Genomic DNA, 22,914 nt, shown 5'->3' on the forward strand with positions numbered 1-22,914 from the left:
ACTCTGTCACTCTAAGGTGCACGACTCCAGTAAGTGGTGTTTGCGGTTGTTTTTAATGCAGAAATATGCTGGCAGCCTTCCTGTGTCCTGAGCATCACCCTTTCATCCTTTGCATGAAGAGTGCCTGGAGGGACACAACCAATAAGGGTCAGGGTGGGAAAGATGACTGCTAGGGCGGTAGAAACCACAGCAGGCATTCAGTGTGATACCAGCATCCTTTCTCTGCACACCTTATCCCCGATCTCTAGAGACACACACATTGACACCAAGCCACAGGGAAACCCATATGTCCTTTGCACTTTTGAGTGGATGTCCATAAAGCCCCACAGTCCCGTGAGTCTGTCGTTTGTTTTAGGGCTCTATCCTGCTCCTGACAAACAAGAAGAGCTATTCATCACTCATCGAGCACTTAGTAGTTTTGCAAGTATTATTTCTAAGCCTCGCGTGTACTGTTGAAAGGAGTAAGAAATGGTTCCCCTTCGGTCGCACAGCTAATTCCATATGGAAAGAGGGATCTGCGCATCACTGTGTGACTCTGAGCAGCCATGTTCTTTCCAAGAGAATGGCATTCAATTCAGAACTAAAGCAACCAGAGTAGGTGATGCTTTGCCTAAAGACAAATAAGAGGTACTCAAAAGTGAAAAATAACAATATTGATATTTTCCTGTTTATAAAAGTAAGAGGCTTTTGGTTGTACATAGATGTGGCAATCCCTTCTTCAAGTGAAATTACGAGGGGACAAGAAGCAAAAACAGTCACTGAGGAGACAGGTCAGAGAGGGCAGATAGCACATCTGCCGTGCATCTGTCACAGGAGAAAGGCAAGCAACAGCATGGAGCCTCCAGAAAAGCCCCCACCCTGGAGTCAACAGGTACCAAAGGTGGCAAAAAACGAGGTTCTCTCAGAAGCTAATTACACAGGAAACCAGGCAGCTGAATGAGAGCGGCACATACCCCAAGGCAAAGATGTTACAAACACAGCTCCAGAGGAACAACGAGATCAATATCAAGAAGATTAATTAAATTAGTAATTAATAATTCCCCAGAGAGAAATTTTCAGGTCCAGGTGGCCTCACTAATGAATTCTGTCAGGGAAGAAATCCAACCAGTTCTATGGAAACTTCTTCAGAACAGAGGGGGAGGAAACAACAACAACAACAACTCGAGGTCCCAATTTATGAGGATAGTAGAGATTTACTAGCAGAGCTAGAGACATGACACTACAGGCGCGAATTGTTCACCTTGCTAAAAACAAAAACAAAAACAAAAAACATGACAAAATAGCAAATCTCTCTCCTCCAGCCAAGAAAGATGGAGGAAGGAAAGAAGGCCGGCTGCTGTGAAGAAACCAAACGCCAAGGGGCTGTGTGTCCTCTGTGAGAACAAGGCCTAAGAACTAGAGTACTGACTGAACAGAACATCCAGGGTGGAAGAGGCCCCCACCTCTTTGTCAGGTGTCCCAGCTGCATCTGGTTGCTGCAGCGACAGCATCTCCTGTGGTTAACCAGTTCCCTGGGCTTCGAAATGCCAAACATCTCCCCACTGCTTAAAGCCAGAGAAAAGCAAGAGAAACCTAGGCTGGCCTCAAGAAGAGATACCTGTCCTTCAAGTCAGGGGGCAATACTGCTGCAGCCTTGGAGGAGGTCAAGCCAGCTCAGCTGGCATTGGTTGCACTATCCAGCTTTCGTTCTTCCTGCCTGTCCTGTGTTGCTGCTTGGGGTGGGATGGGGTAGCCTCTACATCATGGAGGGGAAGCTGGGCAGCAGGTGCGCAGGAACATATGCACCACTGCTGCTGTCATATGTTAACCAGGAAGACAAAAGAACTCTGGGTAAAAACTGGTGGAAAGTACCAGAACCAATTACAACAGAAATGGTGGGGAGGCGATGCTCAAAATGTGTGGCTTGCACTGCCAAGCTGGAAAAGGCGAAGACCAAGAAACTTGCCACCAAACTAGGTCAGAGGTACACTGCTGAGTTATGTACATAAATATAAATTTAAAATTGTACATAAATATAATCTTTAAATTGCCCTTCAAAAACTTTAGCAAACAAAACCCAGCAATGTTGTACAGATTAAGGTATGCGGCGACTGAGTGACAGGCACCTGGGGAAGCCATTTGTGAAATGCGTCATAGTTGATACTGATAAAGGAGAGAGGCCAGAAAGTCATCTCAGTAAACACAAAAAAAGATTTGGCAAAGGTGTAGCACCTGTTCGTAATGAAACCTCTCACAAACGAGGAAAGGAAGGAGAACGCCTCAGCATAAAAGTTAGCTTTCATGTTCACTTACACACTCAGTTCATAAATTGCAATTTTATGTCTTCTTTTTTAATTTAGTTATAAGTTTTGTCACTAAAAGTAGAAAAGTTAGAATGATATATTTATTAAGCAAAAAATCATACTATGGTTTATTAATATAATATACAATTAAATGATATATAATGATATATAATGTAAATTAATATAACGTAAATTTCACATGGATTGCCTCTTTTCTTCTCAGAATAAAGCTTTTGATCTACTTGCCTCAGTGATCTTCAGATATATGGTTGTTATTTGCTATATTTCCCCCGTGTTTCTCGGAGGTATACTCTGGGAAAAATAGAACTTGTTCCATGGTGCCTTTGTCCTTTCATGATCCTGTGCCCACTTCCATACCAACTCCCTCCAGGCTTTGATAACCTCTGTTATATTGAGTGAGCTAACCCAGACCCAGAAAGACAAACAGAACGTGTCTTGTCTTAACTGAGGCTCCCAGCTCCAGATCTTCAGCTTTGACTATATAACCTGGAGCAACTGAAGAAACCAGGAAGGCAGAAAAGGACCATGGGGAGAGGGGGCCCAGGAGAGGAAATAGCAGGACACACATATTATAAATAGGGAAGTGGGAAAAGTGGGGAGGGGCCTTTTAAAATAGGAAGGAGAAAAGGAGGTCAATAAAAGGAGAGGGAAGGAAGAGGGATAAATAACAGTAAGGATATTTGAAAAGTCTGAAGGGATCATCTTATTTTATATTTATCTAAAGTTGCATATACCATATTTTCTGGGCAATAAGACAACTGGGCATATAAGAAAAATGATATAATATTAGCATTATTATTAGAGTTGGAATATACTCACTGTATAAGACTACCCTTCTTCCAATGCACACTCTATGTAGCAGACTCAGGCATGTGTCTATTTGCAGGACCCCAACTTTGGCATGGATTTTTGGGGGTTAAAAAGACATCTTATATACCAGAAAATATGGTATATATCTTAGCTAAAGTGATTCCAATTGGGCTGACGATGCATCCCTCAAGTGCCATAGAATAGCTAACAAAAACTCCAGCACCCGGCATGAGAAACCTCCTTTTAAGTTGCTGGTCGTGAGAGTCCAAGAGACTATTGCTTTTGTCCTTAGTTGCCTGTCAGAAGCAAAAGTGAAGTCCCTGTTCCTGAAAACCCCACTTCTGACACAGGACTCCAAAAATTCTGGCTGGGCCTAAGCTGAAAGCCTCCTCCCTGAGGACCAGCTTTCACAGTATCAGAATCTGCCAAGGGAAAGTAGCAATCCACAGTCCCATCCGGCTGTAATGCCTGTGAACCACAGTAACCAGGACGTCAAGATATTCCTAAAGGTGAAATAGTGGCGCGTGCATGTTGACGGTGACCGACAGATACCCGAGTGGGTATAAAGACAGTTCCACAATAGGGAAACCACATCTGGTATTTGAAACCTGTCCAGCTACCCAGGGCTAGTGAGGGCTGTGGATCTTAAAGCAAAAGCTATTAACAAAATAATTACTAACCACATTCTAAGTATTTCTCCTTATACCACTGGTAAGTGCAGTCCTCACTCTCCACCAAAAGCTTCTCTTGGCAGCAGATGGAGACCATCACAGAAAACTATAACCGGCCAAAATGCAAAGTGCAACTGCTCATAGGGCACACCGCCCTGATAGCTATATCCACAAAACAACTCACGCACCTGAAACCCAAGGAACATTGAGGAAAGGGGGCAGAGAGACTGACAGCCAAAGGACTAGGAAGGCTGCTTTGAGCTTGTGCCTCCTAGGAAAGACCCATGACACCTCATTAATATGCTGCCTAAACAAGATTTGAACAATGACTTGAACACAATAGATATGCTAATGTGAAGGTGAAATCTTATAGGATCCCTGGGGGGAAAAAAGGGCTGTGATTTTGAAAGGAGTAGAGGGTCATAGAAGGGGTGAAGGAAACAGACATGGAAGTGGTCGAGGGAAGAAAGGGAGGAATGACACATAATTTTTTTAATTAAAAAAGAAATGTCAAGGCAGAGCTATGAAAAACACTGAGGTACTGGGACTTTGGGCAGAAGGTAACTCTATAAGCCTAAGTGAAATGGAGAACTCAGACTGAGACCCTGTAAAAACTGAAACCCACGCTCGTTCTTCCTCCGATTAAATGAGGCCTAGAAATTACGAGAAGTTGCAGCAAGGAAGCTCACCTCAGCCACTCCATCCTCTGACCTCTTTGAGGTTTGCCTGGGGCCCTTCTGTCTAGCCAATCAGTGTGTCTCAAGGATGCAAGCTAAGCAGGCCACCAAAGAGCTGCCCATTCTCTGCCCAGCAACATTGTGTCACCTACTCACTAAATGCTGCTATTTTTATGCATGTAAAACGTTCTATCTAAAACACCCAGGCAAGGGAGAAGGGGAAGGAGGAAGGAAAAAGGAGGACACGAAGTGTGGGAAGGAGAAATGATTATATTTTTTGGCAAGTGGGAGGGCACAAGTCAACAGTACCAGCTATTACTGAGACTGAGGTAAAAAACGATCCCAAATTCTAGACTATATAGCGAAACACTATCTTGAAATAAACCTTAAAAGAGAACCGGGTTTATAGCTCAGCGATACAGTACTTGCTTAGTGCACATGATGCCTTTGGTCCAACTCCCAATACCAGAAGTAAAGAGAGGAGCACTTCCTCTGCACATCTCTAACTACGGGCTCTTTTTCCTGAGGACTTGGTGTTGATTTTACATTGAGTGATCTGAATGTGCTCGTGCAAAGAAAACAACCAAGGCAACACAAGTGGGCCATGGTGGCAACATTCTCAAGGCACCTGTCAGAAGCAAACTCAAAACCACTCTATGGCTAGATGCCTGTGTCTCCTCCAGCACTTGAGGGCAGAGAGGATTGTGAATTTGACTCCATCCAGAACCGTAGAGTAAGACCCTGGCTGAAAACAATAAAATAAATAACTATTTTGTATGAGAACACATATACATCACTCGCTCTTTGTAAGCACTCGACACCCACTGCTCCCTCCCCCCAAGAGGTCCAGATAGCAGAATGGCCCATGGAGGCAGCAAGTAGCCTTCTACGGGTGAGTGACTGGCCACGATGGGTCATGAAATCCTATGTGTCCCACGAGTACTTGTTAGCACCCTGAGAGTCGGCCTGAAGCAAGAGACGGCACTAAACAACTTAGACAAAGCTGTGTGGGAACAGGGCAACGAAGCCCATATGTCTGTCCCTGGGAAGCTCCGAAACTCACGTTAGACGGGGCCAGGCTGCTCACACTGGGAGCATCACTCCATCCTAAGTCCTGCTCTACAGAGGAAACGCTCAGCATCACAGAAGTCGCCATATCACTTGAAGAGACAACATGGGGGCGGGGAACGGGACAACCGCCTTTCCCAACCACAAAGATGGGAGCCAGAACTCCCATACAGTCTCTGCATCAAATATTAGCACAGGCACCTTTACAAGTGATGGTATTTTAAAGTAGGATGTACTTAACAGGAGTTAGACTCTTCCATTCTGTTTGTACGCTAACCTCACTGTAACAAGGCTTGAGGCACCCTCTAGCGACGGATAGAGTGCTCACATTGTCAGCTGTTACTTCCCAGGGCTTTGCGGGGTGGGGGATGTAACATGCTGGGTAGCCTATACAACTCACATAATGACGCTGACAAGGGTGCTTCTAAAATTCTCTCGTTCCTTATGTGGAGATTTGACCTTTGGTCTGGAAGTCGATGGTCCGGCACGGCTATCATCAACTTGGTCCAGTATTTTGCCTTTTTTTCCAGAATGCTCCATGTAGTCAGCTTAAATTTAGAAAACAAGTTGTTCATGTAAAAGGTAAGCTAAAGCACGTAAAGCCTTAGAATAAGACGCTGCAGCACCATCAAGAAATATATTCTAGCCGGGCATGGTGGCGCATGCTTTTAATCCCAGCACTCGGGAGGCAGAGGCAGGCTGTGAGTTCGAGGCCAGCCTGGTCTACAAAGAGAGTCCAGGACAGCCAAGGGTAACATGGAAAAACCCTTTCTCAAAAGAGAGAGAGAGAGACAGACAGAGACAGACAGAGACAGAGACAGAGACAGAGACAGAGACAGAGAGAAAAAAAGAAAGAGAGAGAGAAAGAAAGAAAGAAAGAAAGAAAGAAAGAAAGAAAAGAAAAAATACATTCCATACTTGAGGTGTTCTCATCTCAAAAAATAAAAATCCTAATGAACATTGTTTTACTAAAACATTATGATTTACTAAAAGATATTATTTACATCAATAGAATCCTCTAATTATATTAAGAATATTGTTGATTGTGTGGCACTTTGGCTAATATAATAAATATTAGCTATGTTTGCATTAAGACTTAAACTATAATAAAATACAAAATTACACTATTCAAGAAAAATGTAAAAGAACCGTGATTTCAAAACCATGCTAATGTTAAATGCAACTGACCTGATAAATGCTAATACATTAGAGTTTTTTAAATTGTTCATGTGTACCTGTGTGACACTGATCTTTGCGGCCTGCAGCTCATGGGTTGGGTGTGGATGGCTAGTCAGCCAGCCTCAAGAATCCCCGCTCATCACAGCACTGAGTCTGTGAGGGAAAATAACCCATGCGGCTTCCTATGTGGGCGTGGGGAGAGAACTCAGCTCCTTGGGTCCTTATGTTTAACTGACTGAGCTATCTCTTCAGACCCTAGAGTTAATATATATATACATAAACATATATATGCATATATATGACTAATTTGAAAATATTATTCACAACTTAGGACATTCCTAGGAAAAAAGTTCTCAGTCTTTGACAGAAAGGGACCATCAACTTGGTGGAAAGGGGAGGAGCTCCATAAGGCCACACCCCTCCCTCTGAGGAGTCTTGGCCTGGCAAGGGTTGCTCTGGCAGGGGAGAGATGGCATGCCTTAATGGTAGCCACCAGGAATTTGCGTTTCCCATGCGCATGCAGACATCTCTAATTAAATGCAGAAGAGACTTGTTAGAAGGAAGGTGTTGGGGTCCTATGAGAGAGGGAAGGGGATAAGAAAAGATAAAGGAAGGGAATATAATAGAAGTAAAGTATATATGTCTCTGTCTCACTGTGTGTAATGAAATAGTGAGAGAATAAATTAGAATAAATAAATGTTTCACAGAAAGCATTTACAATGGCCTTAAATAGCTACATACTGGGAACAATTGTTTTATGGTGTCAAATGTATAGATGAAAATTTTCTATATGACATGCGCCGCTTAGATTTTATAATTGTGTGGCTTTATTAGCTATGCATATTTTTAATTTAAAAATGAAGCTCTTACCATATGACTGTTCATTTTTAACAGTATAGGGCTCTGGAATCAGGGTGTCCTGTTTGATATTTAAATGGAATGACGGAGCAGTCTGCTGCCACTGGGGCTTGGTTCCTGTCTAAAATAGGATATTTAAATAGTATTAGTAAACAATATACGAGGTGCTTCATTTAATACTTGAGTATTTCTATGGGCCATTCAAACATCATCCCAAGCACATCCGGGCCTCTAAGGAGATGCGCAGCCAGCATCAACATCAGATCTTCCCTTGCCAGGACATTAGCAGGAAAACGTTAACAAAAGCCCCAATGCCTAACCATCCCACACGGTCTGCACATTCCCTCTGTCAACACGTCCACAAAATTTCTTTCATCCTGTTTTTAACTAATGAACAACAGCATGAAATTCTAGTCCAGGCCAACGGGGCACCGCACAGTGTTTTGGTACTTATAGTCCCCGTGTGATCGCTAGTTGAGGTTAAACAAAGTGCCTTGAAAATACATTGTAGATGATGAAAGCTTTAAAAATTCTGTTTGTTAGCTTTCTGAAACGGGCATTGCACTCTTGCTCATATACTAGCAGCCCTGGATTCTTCAGCCCACCTCGCTGTAACTTGGTGGGCCATCCCTGTCTCCTCAGTAAGGGAGATCTGTAACAGGTCTTTGCTACTTTATACATTCTTCTCTCCCCCCGCCCCCGCCGCCCCCCATCCCCCACTTGCCCCCCTCAAACCCCCCCTCCCCCGCCATTCACTATGCCCCGCCCTCGGCTTTCACCCCTGACACTAGACAGGAAAGAAACAAAGATAGAGGGAAGAAATAGGAAAATCCCTGAATCAAATTTCTTTCCTTTTGTTTTTCCTTTAACCATAGCTACAAACAAACCGAAACCAACCTCCCTAAGGGACCAATAACCATCGGACCCTCCTTTGGGGGCGGGGCGGAGAGCTCTGAAAAGTTCCCAGAATTCCAAACATCACACAATTGCAGAAACTATCTGCAGCTGGCAAAACCATGCCTCTGCTAGAGCACGAGGCAAATCCAAATCGTAAGCAGCTGCTGCAGAGCAGCCCCATAGCCCCACACCGGGGATTAAAATGAAAACACATTCTCACAACAGTTCTGTTTTTAAAGAAAACCAAAATTCCAGAATTCTCACTATAGGTATAGGGGTCTAGGAGCCCATTTGTTTCACTGTATGATGAATCACACAGTTATTCATCATAATTTCTGTGGTGTCTCCCTTTTCATTTTGAGTCTTCTCTTTTTTTCCCCCTAGTTTAGCTAACTTTTTATTATTAAATTGTTGTTGCTTTCTTTTCAAAGAACCAGATGTTTGTTTCTCGGATCTTTCAGAGTTGGTTTTCCAGGATCCATCTCATTTAGCCATGCTCTATTCTTACCCCGGGGCTCAGCTGGTCCCCAGGGTTCTACCTGTTGAGGCTCACGAATGGCTTTAAATGCTCATCTTTCTGCCTCTCTGACATGGAAAGTGACTGCTGTCTAACCTTTCTTGGTGCTGCATGACACACATTTTAGAATATTGTCTTCCCAATCTCATTTAATTTTTAAGTTTCCTTCTTGATTTTTCCTTCATTCATTTGTCATTCAAAAGTAGCTTGTAGGGGCTGGAGAGATGGCTCAGCAGATGAACTGAGTTCAATTCCCAGCACCTACACTGCAGCTTAGAACTGTGTTACTCCATCTCCCAGTGATCTGAACCATTACACAGACATGCATGCTGGCAAAACACCAATGCACATAAAATAAAAATAAATAATTTTTTAAAAAAAACAACAAAAAGCAGTTTGTTTAATTCCCATGATTGTACAATTTACTAAGACTTTCTTATGATTTTTAGTTTTATTACACTGCGGCTAGAAAGAAGTATTCCATATAGTTTCATTTTATAAAAAGCTGCTTTTACTGAAATTCTATTTAAATATAATCCCAGAAGCTACAAGAAGGTAGTTTGATGGTATTGAACTCAAAATACCTATGAAGAAGAATAAGCATTGACCAGTCCAGGGCTTCGTTAATTAGGATGCCCACTGTCTTCCCCATGGCACAAAGCTCATTCAAGCATCTACGACATTGTTTGTAGAAAGGCCTTTTAGCAAGGAAAGGTCCATTTCCACAGAGATAATCAAATCCTTCCAGTTTTAGAATTTGAGACTCTGAGAGGGAAATGACTCCACACAGGTCACAGAGCTCTGCTCTGAGCCGTCATCTCCTGACAGTGGTGGTCTTGCCAAAGCATCATGATAATGCTCTGGTTTATCTTAACTATTCTGTGCACACTAAGAAACTTTGGGTACAGTGATCTTACTAGATATTTATACTTATTGATACATACAGTTTAGAGAATTTATTTATCAGAAAAGAATCAAGTCAGAACATGGGATCAGAAATTTGGTATTTTGTTTTACAGTTTGGAACCAGTAACCCTTTGAAGATGGCAACATTGTAGAAACTATATAGATAAATTACCAAAGTTAACTGTGGTAAAAGTCGTGTTGGCAGTTTGGCCTTGTCTTTGCTGGGTGCCTTATCCTACATAGAATACACAAAAGAAAGAAAAAACATTAACGCCATTTTCACATCATTCAATATAAAGTAAAGCACGTTTTAGCCAAAACTGTTCAAAGGGAAACTCTACTACCCAGAATTCTCATTGTTCAGGCCACTCACGGTGGTGTCTTTAATCCCCACACTCCGGAGGAAGTGGCAGGCAGAGCTTCGTGAATTCAAGGCCAGCCAGTTCTACATAGCAAGTTCAGAGCAGCCACGGCTATAAAATCACACCCTATTTCTCCTAGTATTGCTTTCTTTCTGTAGCGCAGGGAAAAATAAAATTAAAAGGAATAGTGTGCAGCAAGGCTTATCAGAAGCCTTTAGAAGGCAGGGAAATAGTTCACACATCGCACTTTCTGAGAATATAATCTAACCTTGTGCGCGTGGCTTACTCGGCTTTCTCCTCTATTCCTAAAACACCATTTCCACCTTCACCGACAGACCAGAATCAGCCCTTCCTGAGCTGCAGCACGTTTGGGTTAATGTGTCCAATGGCCATGAGTGACAGCTGTGCTTTTCCAAGGTTTCCATGATCCTGTGGTACGAACGTCACCAGCTAGGGCAAGGGGGACGCAGTGCTGGGGAGGCAGACAGAGTGTTTGGGTGTGTAAAGCGGCTGTGCTATGCTTGGGCTTGTTGTCAATGCTCTGGCCCTCAGCTGCAAACTGACCCATGCTAAGCCCCATGGCTACTCAACAGGACCCTCACTGTGTCTCCATTACCAGCCCAGTATACTGATAAAAGATGCTAACAAGACCTGTAAGAGAGAGGGATTTTCTCCCTGGTCTCAGTGGGATTTTGTTGTTTTTGCTTTGGTTTGGTTTGGTTTGGTTTGGTTTGGTTTGGTTGTCATACTCTTTTGGTGTCACTGCAATCAGCACCCTGGCCCGCAGGCACCTTCTTCACTTGTGTGTGGCTGACCCAGTGCAGACATCCTCTAGTACATTCTACTAGCATTCCATGGTGGCTTTCTATAAGTTTCACTGAGAGAGACAGGGAGGGGGGGAGAGAGAGAAAAGAGAGAGAGACTGGGAGGGAGGGAGGGAGGGAGGGAGAGAGAGAGGGACATGGAGGGAGGGAGGGAGGGAGGGAGAGAGAGAGGGACAGGGAGGGAGGGAGGGAGAGAGAGAGAGAGAAGAGACAGAGAGTTTCCTTTCAAGATTTCAGCACCCCAACAGATGGCACCCACCCTCCTCCAGGCCCACATCACTACGGCATTTGCCTCCACATCTGGGAGCCACAGCCACAGCATCTCCCGTGAGGTCTGAGGCTAAGCTTTGTGGGAGTAGTGGATCTTGCTCCTTGAGCTCTCTCCTGCAGACCTATAGAGAGTGGTTGTTCTGTTGTTCCAGCCTGTGCTTTGCACCTGTCCTGCCCGAGAGGCGTCATTAGCACTCGATGGCTGCTAATCACTTGAAATGTGGCTGCTCTGAATTCAAAGGTATCTACAAATAAAATATGTGCTGGATTTTGAAGATAATTCAAAACAGAGGATATAACTTATCTCACTGTAATTCATCAAATTGAGTAGACTATATTTTATATTGATTACGTTATATTTGGCATTTCTATGAAGTTTATATAAGGTAGCACATTTAATATTATTAAAAAATTTTAGATACTGTGGGGCCACTTTCCTGCCTTTCATACAGGCATGAAACAATCATAAAAGGAATGACGTGTTTCCTGTTTCACATATAAAATGTGATGCGCTTCTCTCCCAGGACAGAATATAGAGAACAGTAGTGGGAGAGAGTTTCAAGAGAAAAACTGACAGAAGCGAAACCATAAAACACGACTGGCTGTCCGCAGAGAAAGTCAGCAGTGCACTCACCGAAGTCAAGCACGGCATCAGGAGTTGGAGACCAAAGGAGAAGAGCAAACTCGAGAGAAGACATTAGGGTGGGCAGCCGGGCCGTGTGGGTGAACTCTGGTCAAAGGCAAGCCATTCCTTTTAAATAAGGAACTACTGAGACCCTACCATATGCTGGCCTCTACTTAAGGCAGTGGGTCTATGGTTGTGTGGAGTACCTGCCCCCCCCACACTGCATCCATCCTAGTGGAAGTATAGGCAGCTCTTTCAGAATGGGTGTCATATAATGTCAAGCAGCAATAATGCGATGGGGAAAATCAAAGTGAAGAGACGGTGATGTGCAGGATGAGACAGGCTAAGAAGAGATTCTGAAGAGCCATGCTTGAACGGGAGCCCGAGAAAAGAGTGAAAGGGGAGGGCTGCCTAGGTGGGCACTGTTATTTCATGGAGGACACAGACTTTAGGCTCTGCCTAGCAACAGGTAGTTACCTCTTATGGTGACGTTAATCACAATTTATAGGGCATAGTCCCCAGCTAACACCTCTTGGCCAAGCACAATTAGTAGAGCTTTTTATTTCAATGGTATGGTAGTTTGGATGACTATCGTGATAATTTTGGTTTCTTTAAAAATCCAGTTAGGCTACATGAGCACTTGTCTGTTTTAATCCCAGGTGTAGGATAAGGGGCTGCTTCAGTTTGTCCACAGCCATCAACTATGACTGTCTTGTGCTCTAGGAAGGGCATGATTGTTGCCAGCTGAAGATAGTTTAACTTTGGGGACTCTGGAGAGGGTATAAAGAGGAGAGCCCTGAGAGGGCCTGTGGCACCGGCTGCTCTCCCTGCTTCTCGTGGTCGTGGTGGTGGTGGCGGCGGCAGCGGTGGTGGTGGTTGTTGTTGTTGTGGTGGTGATGGTGGTGGTGATTGGTCAAGTGTTTGTGAGCAAAGAGATGAGAAGAAGATGGATATTCTGAAGATGAAGATTGGACTTGCTCCTAGGGATGCAGAGCCCCTAATCAGCAGGAAGGGAAGTGGCCTAAAGAGAACCACACCCTACTCCCCTCTAACCTTCTTTCTCACCTACCTAGTGTTGGGGGGTTGGAATGGGTTGAGGTGGAAAGGGTAGGGTGGTAGGTATAAGAACCCAGATAAAATAGCTTTTAAAAAAGGGTATGCCTACAGATGACAAATTATTCTATTACCCTATTGACCATACAAGGACACATAGAATGTTACTCGATACATGCTTCTAGAAACAGTAAGCATAGTACATAGGAAGAGACTAGGGTCAGTGGTGGGGCTAGACCTTCAGCACTTTTAAATAAGGCAGGGAGCAGAAGATATGGGTCTTGATTTACAGGCAGTGCTGTAGCAGAAGGCCACCTCAATCTTCCTGAAAGACGGCTGATTGTGCTTTTCAGAAACATAAACAAAGTCTTAGTAAAAGAGAACCAAGTCCTCATCTTGGTTTTCAGAGCTCGCGTCCACATTCTCCAAATTATCTCACTTCCAAGGCTCCTTTTGTTGCCATATGACCTGTACTGCATAGACATAGCAGCAGATGGTCAGCTTGACCTGTACTGCATAGACATGTCAGACGGTCAAGAGCTGGAAATGTGTCCATCACTTACCCTTCACCCAGAAGCATCAAGACCATGTGCTCCCAAAGGATGATACAGAGGAGGTCCATCAGATGCTCGCCACATTTCATGAAGGCAAGGAGTAATTGTGCTGGGTCAAACTGCTAAGTTTTAATACCAGTTGATATTAATCACCCTAACGCTATCATCACTTTAAAATCTGAACCTTTGTTCAAGATAGGGAAATTAAAAGTTTAAAATTTTTCTCAGTTCCAGCTGCAGTTGATTGCCTTTGAATGTATACACCGTTCTTTACAATTTAAGTTATTTCTGAATGATTCACATGCACATCTCTTAAGCTGCTTGCCCATACCCTCTGTCTACCTAGGTTTACTAAATAAATTCAATAAACTGATGTTAAAATACTGTCAATTTTACACTAGAACATATCAAAACTGGTTAGCCAGCTGTTTTTTTTAAACATAAGAAAAGAAGGATAGAGGACTAAAGAATGGCAATGAGTTCCAGACGATGCAAATACCAGATCATATCCCCCGACTGTGTCTCGCACGTCACCACTACAATTCCTCATGGACCACATGACGACAGAGGGGAAAAGCAGTACATTTCCATGCTAAGTCATATGATGGTCATTCAGAGGAGAAGGCTCCCCTTTTGGGAGAATGAGAAGACATTTATGAGATGCTATGGTTTACCAGCTATGGAATTTTCATACCAGCAAACACAGGCAATTCACTGATGTTTGTGAATTAGACTGCAAGTATCCAGGACACCCTGCTGGGTATCAGTCTACGACACAAACTTCCTCACTCACGCACCTGACTCTACAGCACTGTGCACCACCCCTCTGCTTCCCCAGCTCCGTCTCTCCCCGCCCCCCTGCCCTCCCACCTCCCGTTCTCATCAGCCTCCTGGTGGAAAGGGTTCACTGCAGTGACAGAATCCTTCATCTGCGCCCCAAATCCTTGTGAGTGAGTGAGCATGAGCCTAACAGGTCCAGACACCCCAATGGCAACATTGTCAATTTTATAATTTATAAACTTTCATGTCAGTTCTTTGACTTGTGAACTAACATCATAAAGCAGATACTGATAGATATATGAAAGTTATGATTTTACCTACAAAGATTCTAATAATCTTGGTGTTAAATTGCAAATAAACTCAAAATTGAACCATGAGTGCTTTGAAATGTTTGAAATTATGCCCTTAATGTTTTCACTTGGTTTTGTTTTGGTGTTGTTGTTGTTGTTGTTGTTGTTGTTGTTGTTGTTATTCATTTAATTTTGTTTTCTTTAAGCTGAAAAAAAACATTTCAAAATTGTTAGGAATCCTCCCAGTACGAAGCAATGCAAACTCCACCATAGATTTCATTCTGAGTCTTTATGTTTCAAAATATCTGTTCTGAAACTTTACTTAAACCCCAACTCTTAGGAGTTATAAGAATGCAACTCAATGGCATTAAATCAAACATAATTAATAAATGGTAAATTTTATGTAGTGGAATTTAACTTTTCCAGTACTTTATCCACTAATCAATGCCTATTAGCTGCCTTTTCCATAGAAAATGATAATTTGTAGTGAAAATAATGAAAACAAACACCAAAATCTCCAAGTCCTTTGCAGTGCATCCTTTGGCACTGGAACAGCCATCTCCTCAGACGTCACCAAATTTTCTCAGGTTTAAGCTTACAAAGGAGGTGCAGAGAAGTGACTCCCCAAAGGTCACAGAGCCAGACACAGAGCTGTAACCCCAGCACATGCTTCCTGGCACCAACACTGACATTTCTCCTTGAGGTCATCTGGAAGTCTTTGACTCAGATATCTCAAACCATTCATGCTAGAAATTGCTAATGTGGTGACTTTACTAAGATGGTGTCTTTCCTAAGAGATGCACCACACAGAACTTGCCCATTAGAATAGAATCAACTAGAACATAGAATTTTCTCTCAGAAAATAGTAAGCAACACTATCAGAATAGAGTAAGGAATGCTATATTAACAATTACCATAGGCAACTGTGGTAGGAATCTCAGTGGTGTCTTAGATTTTTCTTTGCTGGATAGTTTATCCTGTGTGGAGAGGGAAAAATCTGTTCACTTATTATTGATAAATCTAATTCACGTAACCAAATGCTACACTGCTTACGATGAAGTCAAGCACATATCATCCAAAGTATCCTAAGACATGATTTGCTGATGGCATGACCTTATACAGAGAAAATTTTATAAAACATCTAGAAATTATTAGAACTAGTTAGTCCATTCAGCAAGGCTGCAGGATACAAAATTCACACACACACACACACACACACACACACACACACACACACACCAGTAATGAACAGCAGGTCTGGTAAGATGGCTTCTCAGTCAGGGTTTCTATTGCTGTGATAAAACACCATGACCAAAGCCACTTGGGGAGGAAAGTTTATTTGGCTTACATGTTGTACTCCATCGTTAGGGGAAACCGAGGCAGGAACTGAAGGCAGGAACTGATGCAGAGACCATGGAGGAACACTACTTACTAACTTGTGTCTCCTGGTATGCTTAGTCTGCCTCCTTATATACTCCAGGACAACTTGCCTAGGTGTGGTGCCACCCACAGTGGGCTGGGCCCTTCCATACCGATCATCAGTCAACAAAGTACCCCACAGACTTGCCTACAAGCCACTATCTGATAGAGGCATTTTGTCAACTGAGGTTCTTCTTCTTTTTTAAAAGATGACTCTAATTAATTGTGTCATGCTGACAGGATTAATTAATTAATTAGTTAAGGCAACTGCCACCAAGCCTGAGTTCAATAGCCTTGGTCCCACATAATGAAAGGAAAGAACAGACTTCTGTAAGTTAGACTATGGCCTCCATTTGTGTGCTCAGGGGTAAGTTTGGCAAAAGAAAAAGTGTAAGATGCTTCAGTTAAACTATAACATATCATTAAAAAGGCATTGAATCTAGGGCCTCATACATGCTAAGCAAACACTCTATCAGTGAACCATAGGCCTGGCCCCAAATGATTTATGGACAGGAAACGATCTGCTTATAATGGTTTCTATGAAGTCTTCATCTGTGTTCAGTAATTTCTGTCACAGTTATGTTGCTTGCCCTAGTCGGTTTCTGCCTTTGTCCTGCTCTGTGATGGAGAGGGTAGAGTCTTTGTATAGACTTCATAACTCATGGCCAGGATGAACCAATAAGAGGCATCCTAACATATTGAACCCCAGGAAGAAGGGAGTTTTCTCGGGTTCTGTGGGGGCTAAACAGTCCTACAGTGTGGCTCCTGTGACAAATATTGTGTCTCTGACTCTCACAAAGTCTTCTGGTCCCTCATCCTGAGTGTGACCATGGAAGAGTGCTGCCTGTTTACTCATTAATGCCAACATTGATTCACTCAGCCAAATTTTACAACATTTGTTCTCAAGTAAAGGTTGCCTCACACTCTTGTGTGCTGTCTGAACCCCACCCACCCCTCTGCAAAAGTTCTCTTTCTAAATAGTCTTTAATTACCTTTTATAGGATACCATGTATTTTCTGTAGGAACTCTTAATATACATTTATATTCCATTTATTTATATATTATATTTTATTTATATATTACATTTATTCTTCAGTTTTTCTCTGTCAGTTTTCATCTACTCACCTCTTGAAAGGAATAGTGTAAAACCTGTTATATAACCCAAGTGTTAGCGATGCCAACCAAAGGTTTCTATTAACTTGATAGTAATCTTTATGCTAAATAGGCAATAACCTGTCAAAATATAATAGTGTTGTTGGACATGATGTCATCCACTTGTATTCCAGCACTTGGGGAGCAGAGGCAGGAGGATTATATGAGCTCAAAGTCAGTCTCAACTCATAGTAAGAACTTGCTTCAAAGGTAAAATTTCACAGGTTGGTTCAAATACGAGTGCCACATGTTTGAGTTCTGGGGGGTAAAGTTGTCACTACGGTATTTGTCCCACAGTAAACTTTTTCATGGTTCCTTTTTAATGATATTAAGATGGTATGATGAGGGGCTGGAGAAATGGCTAGTGGTTAAGAGCGCTTGTTGCTCTGGCACAAGGCCTGGGTTCACTGCACCCACGTGGAAGCTCATATCACTCTCTGAATCTAATTCCAGAGATTCTAAGACCATCTTCTGGCCTTTGAGGGTCCTGCACACATGGTGTACACACATACAGGAAAAACCCTCCTACACATAAAACCATTTTTTTTTTTAGCCAATCAGTGGTGGCACACACCTTTAACCACAGCAATCAGGAGGCAGAAGCAGCCAGATCTCTGTGACTTCAAGGTCAGCCTGGTCTACAGAGCAAGTTCCAGGGCAGCCAGGACCATACAAAGAAACCTTGTCTTGAAAAACATAATAATAATAATAATAATAATAATAATAATAATAATAATAATAATAATAATAATAATGGGGGAAAGGATGAGCATGGCAGAAGGGCAAGCAAATGACAAGCTTGTAGTTGTGTAGCTTTAAAAAGTGTGCTGAGCAGGGCGAGGCTGCAGCCTTTCTTCCCGCTGCCCACAACAGCAGTCAGTTTGTGAGGACCTTCCTGACCATTGAGTAGCGTCACTTCTAAACTCCGGAAACTTCTTCAACTGAATCTCTAAGTGTCTCAAGTTTTTCCCTAGCTTTAAAAATGAAATGAGCAACTGCAAAAGATTTATATTTCTCTTTAAATACCGAACTTAAGAGAAAAACCCAGACAGCTATCTCTGAAAAATGCCATGTCCCTCTCAACCTTCCACTAATGAGATGAATATGTTAAAAAACCTCCTCAGTAAATATGAGCCTGCCACCTGCTCACTTCTTCAAATGGAATGAATACATAAGTAAATGTCACGTTAAAATGGAATTTCCGAAAATTTAATCCATTCTATTTGTTTTAGATTAAAGTATAAAACTTTCATCTTTTCAAAAGGAAAACTGTACTCTAAGTTGGCAGAGAAGAAAGCTTCAAGATAAGTTTTTAAACTGCAAAATCAACCGAAACAGCGGGAGAGAGCCCTCTGCTGCTTAAGACAGTGTGTTCTTTCCGCAGTGGCAAAAGCTCCAGATGGGCTACCAACGCCCATCCTTGGTGAGTCCAGGGTTTCTTCAATGAAGCATGGCCCCACTGGGGGTCTCAGGGAGACAAGGGGTGTTGCCTCGCAGGATTGCTTTATAAAAGTGAAGCAAACTTGACTTCCGGTAATGATTTAGTGGCTGCTTCTTAGCTCGACCTGGGTAGGTGGAAGGAATTAAGAAAAATAGCTTTCCAGAAAAACCACTGTACATTTAATGAAATCGATGTTTTAGATTTTGACAGTATAGACTATGGCTCCATGATTGGGCCAAAGACTGACTTGGCCATTAAGCAAATGAGCCTCTCCATTATAGGTGGCAATACGTCGTGATTTTGTTAAAAATCACACAGTGAAGTCTGGTGTTTGCTTGGGCACTTGTTTGTTGTGATTTTCCTGTTTGTTTGTTTGTTTTGTTGTTATTGTTGTTGTTACATGTATCTGAAATGTGGGAGATTCTTTGTTTGTTTGTTCTGGTACTACTCGTTGCTAATTATACCTTGATACATGAAACACAGTTCTCAATGTATTACATGTATTTCAAAAAAAAAAACACTGAAATAAAATTTTCTTGAACATTTAGGTAACTATTACTTACTTGTTTAGTGAGTTAGAGGCTTGACATTTTCTGCTAGTAATCTACACCGTCTGTAACTACAGCTGTTATAGTACAGCTATGATATGTCTTTTGTAAAAGCTCATGTGCTGAGGGAGTGGCACCGGCTGGTGATGCTCCTGAGAAGTTACTGAGCAGTGAGGGTGCTATTCTCCTCACTAAATTAAGTTTATGGCGGAGTGGGCTGTTGGGAGTAGAACTTGGTTGAAGGATGTGGGCTGTTGGGGGGTGCGCCTTCAACATGTGGGGTCTTTCTCTAGTCTCTTCCTCGGGGCTCTCTCTGCCTTCTGCCTGCCATGAGGTAAGCAACTTTACCATTCCCTCCCTGCCTTGATGCAGAGCTTTGGCACAGCCCACAGAAACACCCAGAGCCCAGTGACCTCTAAAAGCATGAACCAAAAGAACGATTTCCTCCCCTGAGTGGCCTCGCTCTGGTTTTGTCACAGCAACAAAACCTGGCTATCACAATAAGTATTTAAATCCCCTGCTCCTGTATGTGTGTGTGTGTGTGTGTGTGTGTGTGTGTGAGAGAGAGAGAGAGAGAGAGAGAGAGAGAGAGAGAGAGAGAGAGAGAGAGAGAGAAAGAGAGATCCATATTTTGGATGGGGTGCTCCTGCCTATGCACAGAAGCCAGTAAATCACTTGCTAACTCACTTTGAGAAAGGGTCTCTCACTGAACCAGAAATTAAGCTGATGGACAGGAAGGGCCAGCAATCCTGTCTCTATCCATCACAGTGCTGGGGTTACAGGCAAGCTCAGTCACACTGGGCCTTGAACTGGGTGCTGAGCGTTTGAGTTTATGTCTTCAGGGCTTCAGAGCAAGCTCTTAAGCACTGAGCCATGGCCTCAACTCCCAAGTCTCCTCAAACTCAACTTATAAAAGAAACGACTGTGAATCGATGAAAGGCTCCCGGGGTGTGGGGGTGGGGGGAGAGGGGTGGGAGGAGGGGGTTTGGGGAAGAGGCTGCTCAGTAAAAGTTTCAGATTGAAAATCAACTTCTTCTTATTTGGGTTGCTCTCGCTTCAAAACCATTGACCAAGGGTCTGTGCTGCAGTTACTCTTGAGTTCAACAGAGAACAGTTTTTGTTTTCACTGCATAGCTATTGTAGCATGCATCTTTTATTACACTCCACAGGACTAAGTGAGAATCCTGGGTGGCCTGTAATCTCAGCAATGGGGGTGGGGTGGGGTGGCTATTGCTGTAAATTCAAGGTCAGCCTGGCCAACTTAAGGTGGGAGGGCTTGGTGAATAGCTAGTCTCCAAAAGAAAATGATTGATTTGCTGAAAGTCTAACAGCTAAGAAGACCACTCCCACAGTGACGTGTCACCCAGCCTCCTGCTACCCAAGCTTTCCCAAATAACCCCGAGGGGTCGCTGTAGAGATTCCACATCTGGCGCGTCCTGAGGGTGTTGTGTCCTGTCCTTAGGACAACAGTGAGGTCCCGCAGTTGGGAAGGGAACAAGGGGGACACCCTCAACACCCGGATGGTACAGGAGTCGAGGGTCCCCGAGAGCGCAGTACGCACCTATCCCTTAGGGCCCGCGACCCCCAGTGGCGGCCCCGCTCTCACCTGCTTGCTGCTCATGGCGAGGACTCGTGGGCCATGCAGGGCCGACCTGGGTCGCTGCTGCGGGACACCCAGACCAGGGACCAGAGGTGTCTGCCGCTGGACAGCTCGCTCAGTCACTGTTCTCTCTGAGCTGGGAGCTCTAGCGTCCCTGCCTCATTCGTTGCTAAGCAACAAGCTGGCCGGTTCCACTTCCGGTCATCTGAATCTACTTGATGGGGCCCAGAACTTACTAGACTGTTCAGTAGGGTGGCTTTCTGAGGCCCCGGTGGTGTCTAGCACCCCTTGGCGAGTGGTGGCAAGCAGCTGTGAGGAACGAAGACCCTTTGGTGGCTAAATCCTCAGACTTCTGCACCTTTCAACCCAGTCTGGGTAAGCGTGGTCCTTTGCCTTAAACCTTCATTTAGCTGTTTCTGCAGATTTCATTGCTAATGTAGGCAAATGGAATAAAGAGAAGGCAGTCAAGACTGTAGCCGGCAAAGGCGTTCATTATCCAGGTGCCTCGGTGTTCAGTTTTGTCGATTCCCCCACTGGAAACTGAGCTTTCAGAGATTCACTCAAATTCTACACACTCGTAATTGACTAGATGAATGATGCTGTGCTGTAAGACAACACCTCGGGCTCAGGCCTGGAATAGCGTCGAGCAAGTGTTCATAATTAGCAGAAACAGTGCAGAGAGTCACAGCTCCACTCACTTCTCTCAGAAGATGTTGGAACGGATGTGAGGGCTGATGGCTGAAGGAGGAAAAGAGATGGCCACGCGAGGAATGTCCCAGGCAGAGAGATCATACGCAAAAGCCTGAGACGTGGTATGGCTATTAGAACAACAAACAAACAAACAAACAACCAAATCCACCAGACTGAGAAACGGGGTAAATCGAATTAGAGTCCGATGATGAAGGTGAAAAGATCAGTAAGTGCTATATTTTAGAGTTTAGACTTCAAGAGAAACTGCCTCCTATAAAATGTTTTTGTTTAGTTTTGTTTTGTTTATTTTGTTTTGGCTTTGAGATGGTCTCACCGCATAGCCACACTCTTTCTGTGACAGCCTCCCAAGTGCTGCAGTTACGGACTTATGCCACCACACCTGACTGTAAAGTTTTCTCTTGGGAAATGGCAGGCTCCTAACCTAAAATTCATGTGACATCTTAAGGGATCTCAAATGGCCAAAACAATATTTTCTTTTTAAATGACATATTTGGAAGCCCCATATTTCCGATTTTAAATTTTATTACAAAGCCACAATAATGAAAACAATGTCTTTTCAACAAATGGTGCTGCGGGAACTGGATAGCCACAGGCACAGACATGAAGTAGACAATTAGTGTCACATATCAAAATTAACTCAGGTGGATTACCTAAATGTAAAAGCAAAAGCTTTAAAACTCTTCAATGAAACAGAGGGAAGGCTTCGTGGCATTTGATTTCCTTTTGTTCTTATATATTTACTTTATTGAGGAGAGCATATAGAGGTCAGAGGTCAACCTGTGGGAATTGTTCTGTTCTCTATCATGTGTGTTGCAAGGATTGAGCTCAGGGCATCAGATTTGACAGCAAATGTCCTTACCCACTGAACTAGTTATTTCATTGGCTCGATGACATTTGATTTTGCAATAACACTTATTAGATCTGGCTCACAAAATAACAAAAGAAGACAAAGAAACTCAGCTCTACCCGAGTGTAAATCCTTTGTGCAACAAAGAAACCATCGGAAGACTACAATGTGTGGAATGAGAAGGATTCTTCACCAGTTTTATGCTGGGTAAGAGATGGATACTCAGAAATTAACCAGCACTGGGAAGGACGCAGAGAAGGCGGACCCCTTGCACTGCAAGGCAGTGTAAACTGGTAGGCTGCTCAATGGCAGCTCGGAAAAGAAGAATTACCACACGAGCCAAACGTTCTACCTCTGAGTATATATGCTCAGATAAGAAGCAGCTAGGACAGAAGTGTGTACACAGATGAGGAAAGACCATGACAAAGTGAAGGCAACCCAAATGTGTGCAAATGGAGGAATAGATTAAACAAAATGTAGTAGATCCCAAAACCCACTCAGACATGAATGAACTGCGAAGACATTCAGCTAACAAAGAATAGTCCTCACAAA

The 22,914-nt window shown here is 43.3% G+C and overlaps 1 protein-coding gene across 4 annotated transcripts in view; it reads right to left on the bottom strand.

The window, feature by feature from the left end:
• DNAH7 (dynein axonemal heavy chain 7) overlaps positions 1–20,967 on the bottom strand; it is a 253,702-nt gene extending 232,735 nt beyond the window's left edge. For 2 of the 4 annotated variants that reach the window (XM_084779442.1, XM_084779439.1), the window contains exons 1-5: positions 20,811–20,967; positions 15,559–15,621; positions 10,059–10,121; positions 7,579–7,687; positions 5,930–6,077 (exon numbers count right to left, since the gene is read on the bottom strand). In XM_084779442.1, the coding sequence (XP_084635568.1) occupies positions 5,930–6,077; positions 7,579–7,687; positions 10,059–10,121; positions 15,559–15,621; positions 20,811–20,825 (398 nt within the window). In that variant the 5' untranslated portion in view covers positions 20,826–20,967. Of the gene's footprint in view, positions 1–5,929; positions 6,078–7,578; positions 7,688–10,058; positions 10,122–15,558; positions 15,622–19,219; positions 19,239–20,810 lie in introns of those variants that run through there. The other 2 variants (XM_084779441.1, XM_084779440.1) reach the window with 2 other exon arrangements.
• Between the last annotated feature and the right edge of the window lie 1,947 nt (positions 20,968–22,914).

The sequence above is a fragment of the Acomys minous genome, assembly GCF_964271855.1.
Source record: "Acomys minous genome assembly, chromosome: 4".
Taxonomy (NCBI): domain Eukaryota; kingdom Metazoa; phylum Chordata; class Mammalia; order Rodentia; family Muridae; genus Acomys; species Acomys minous.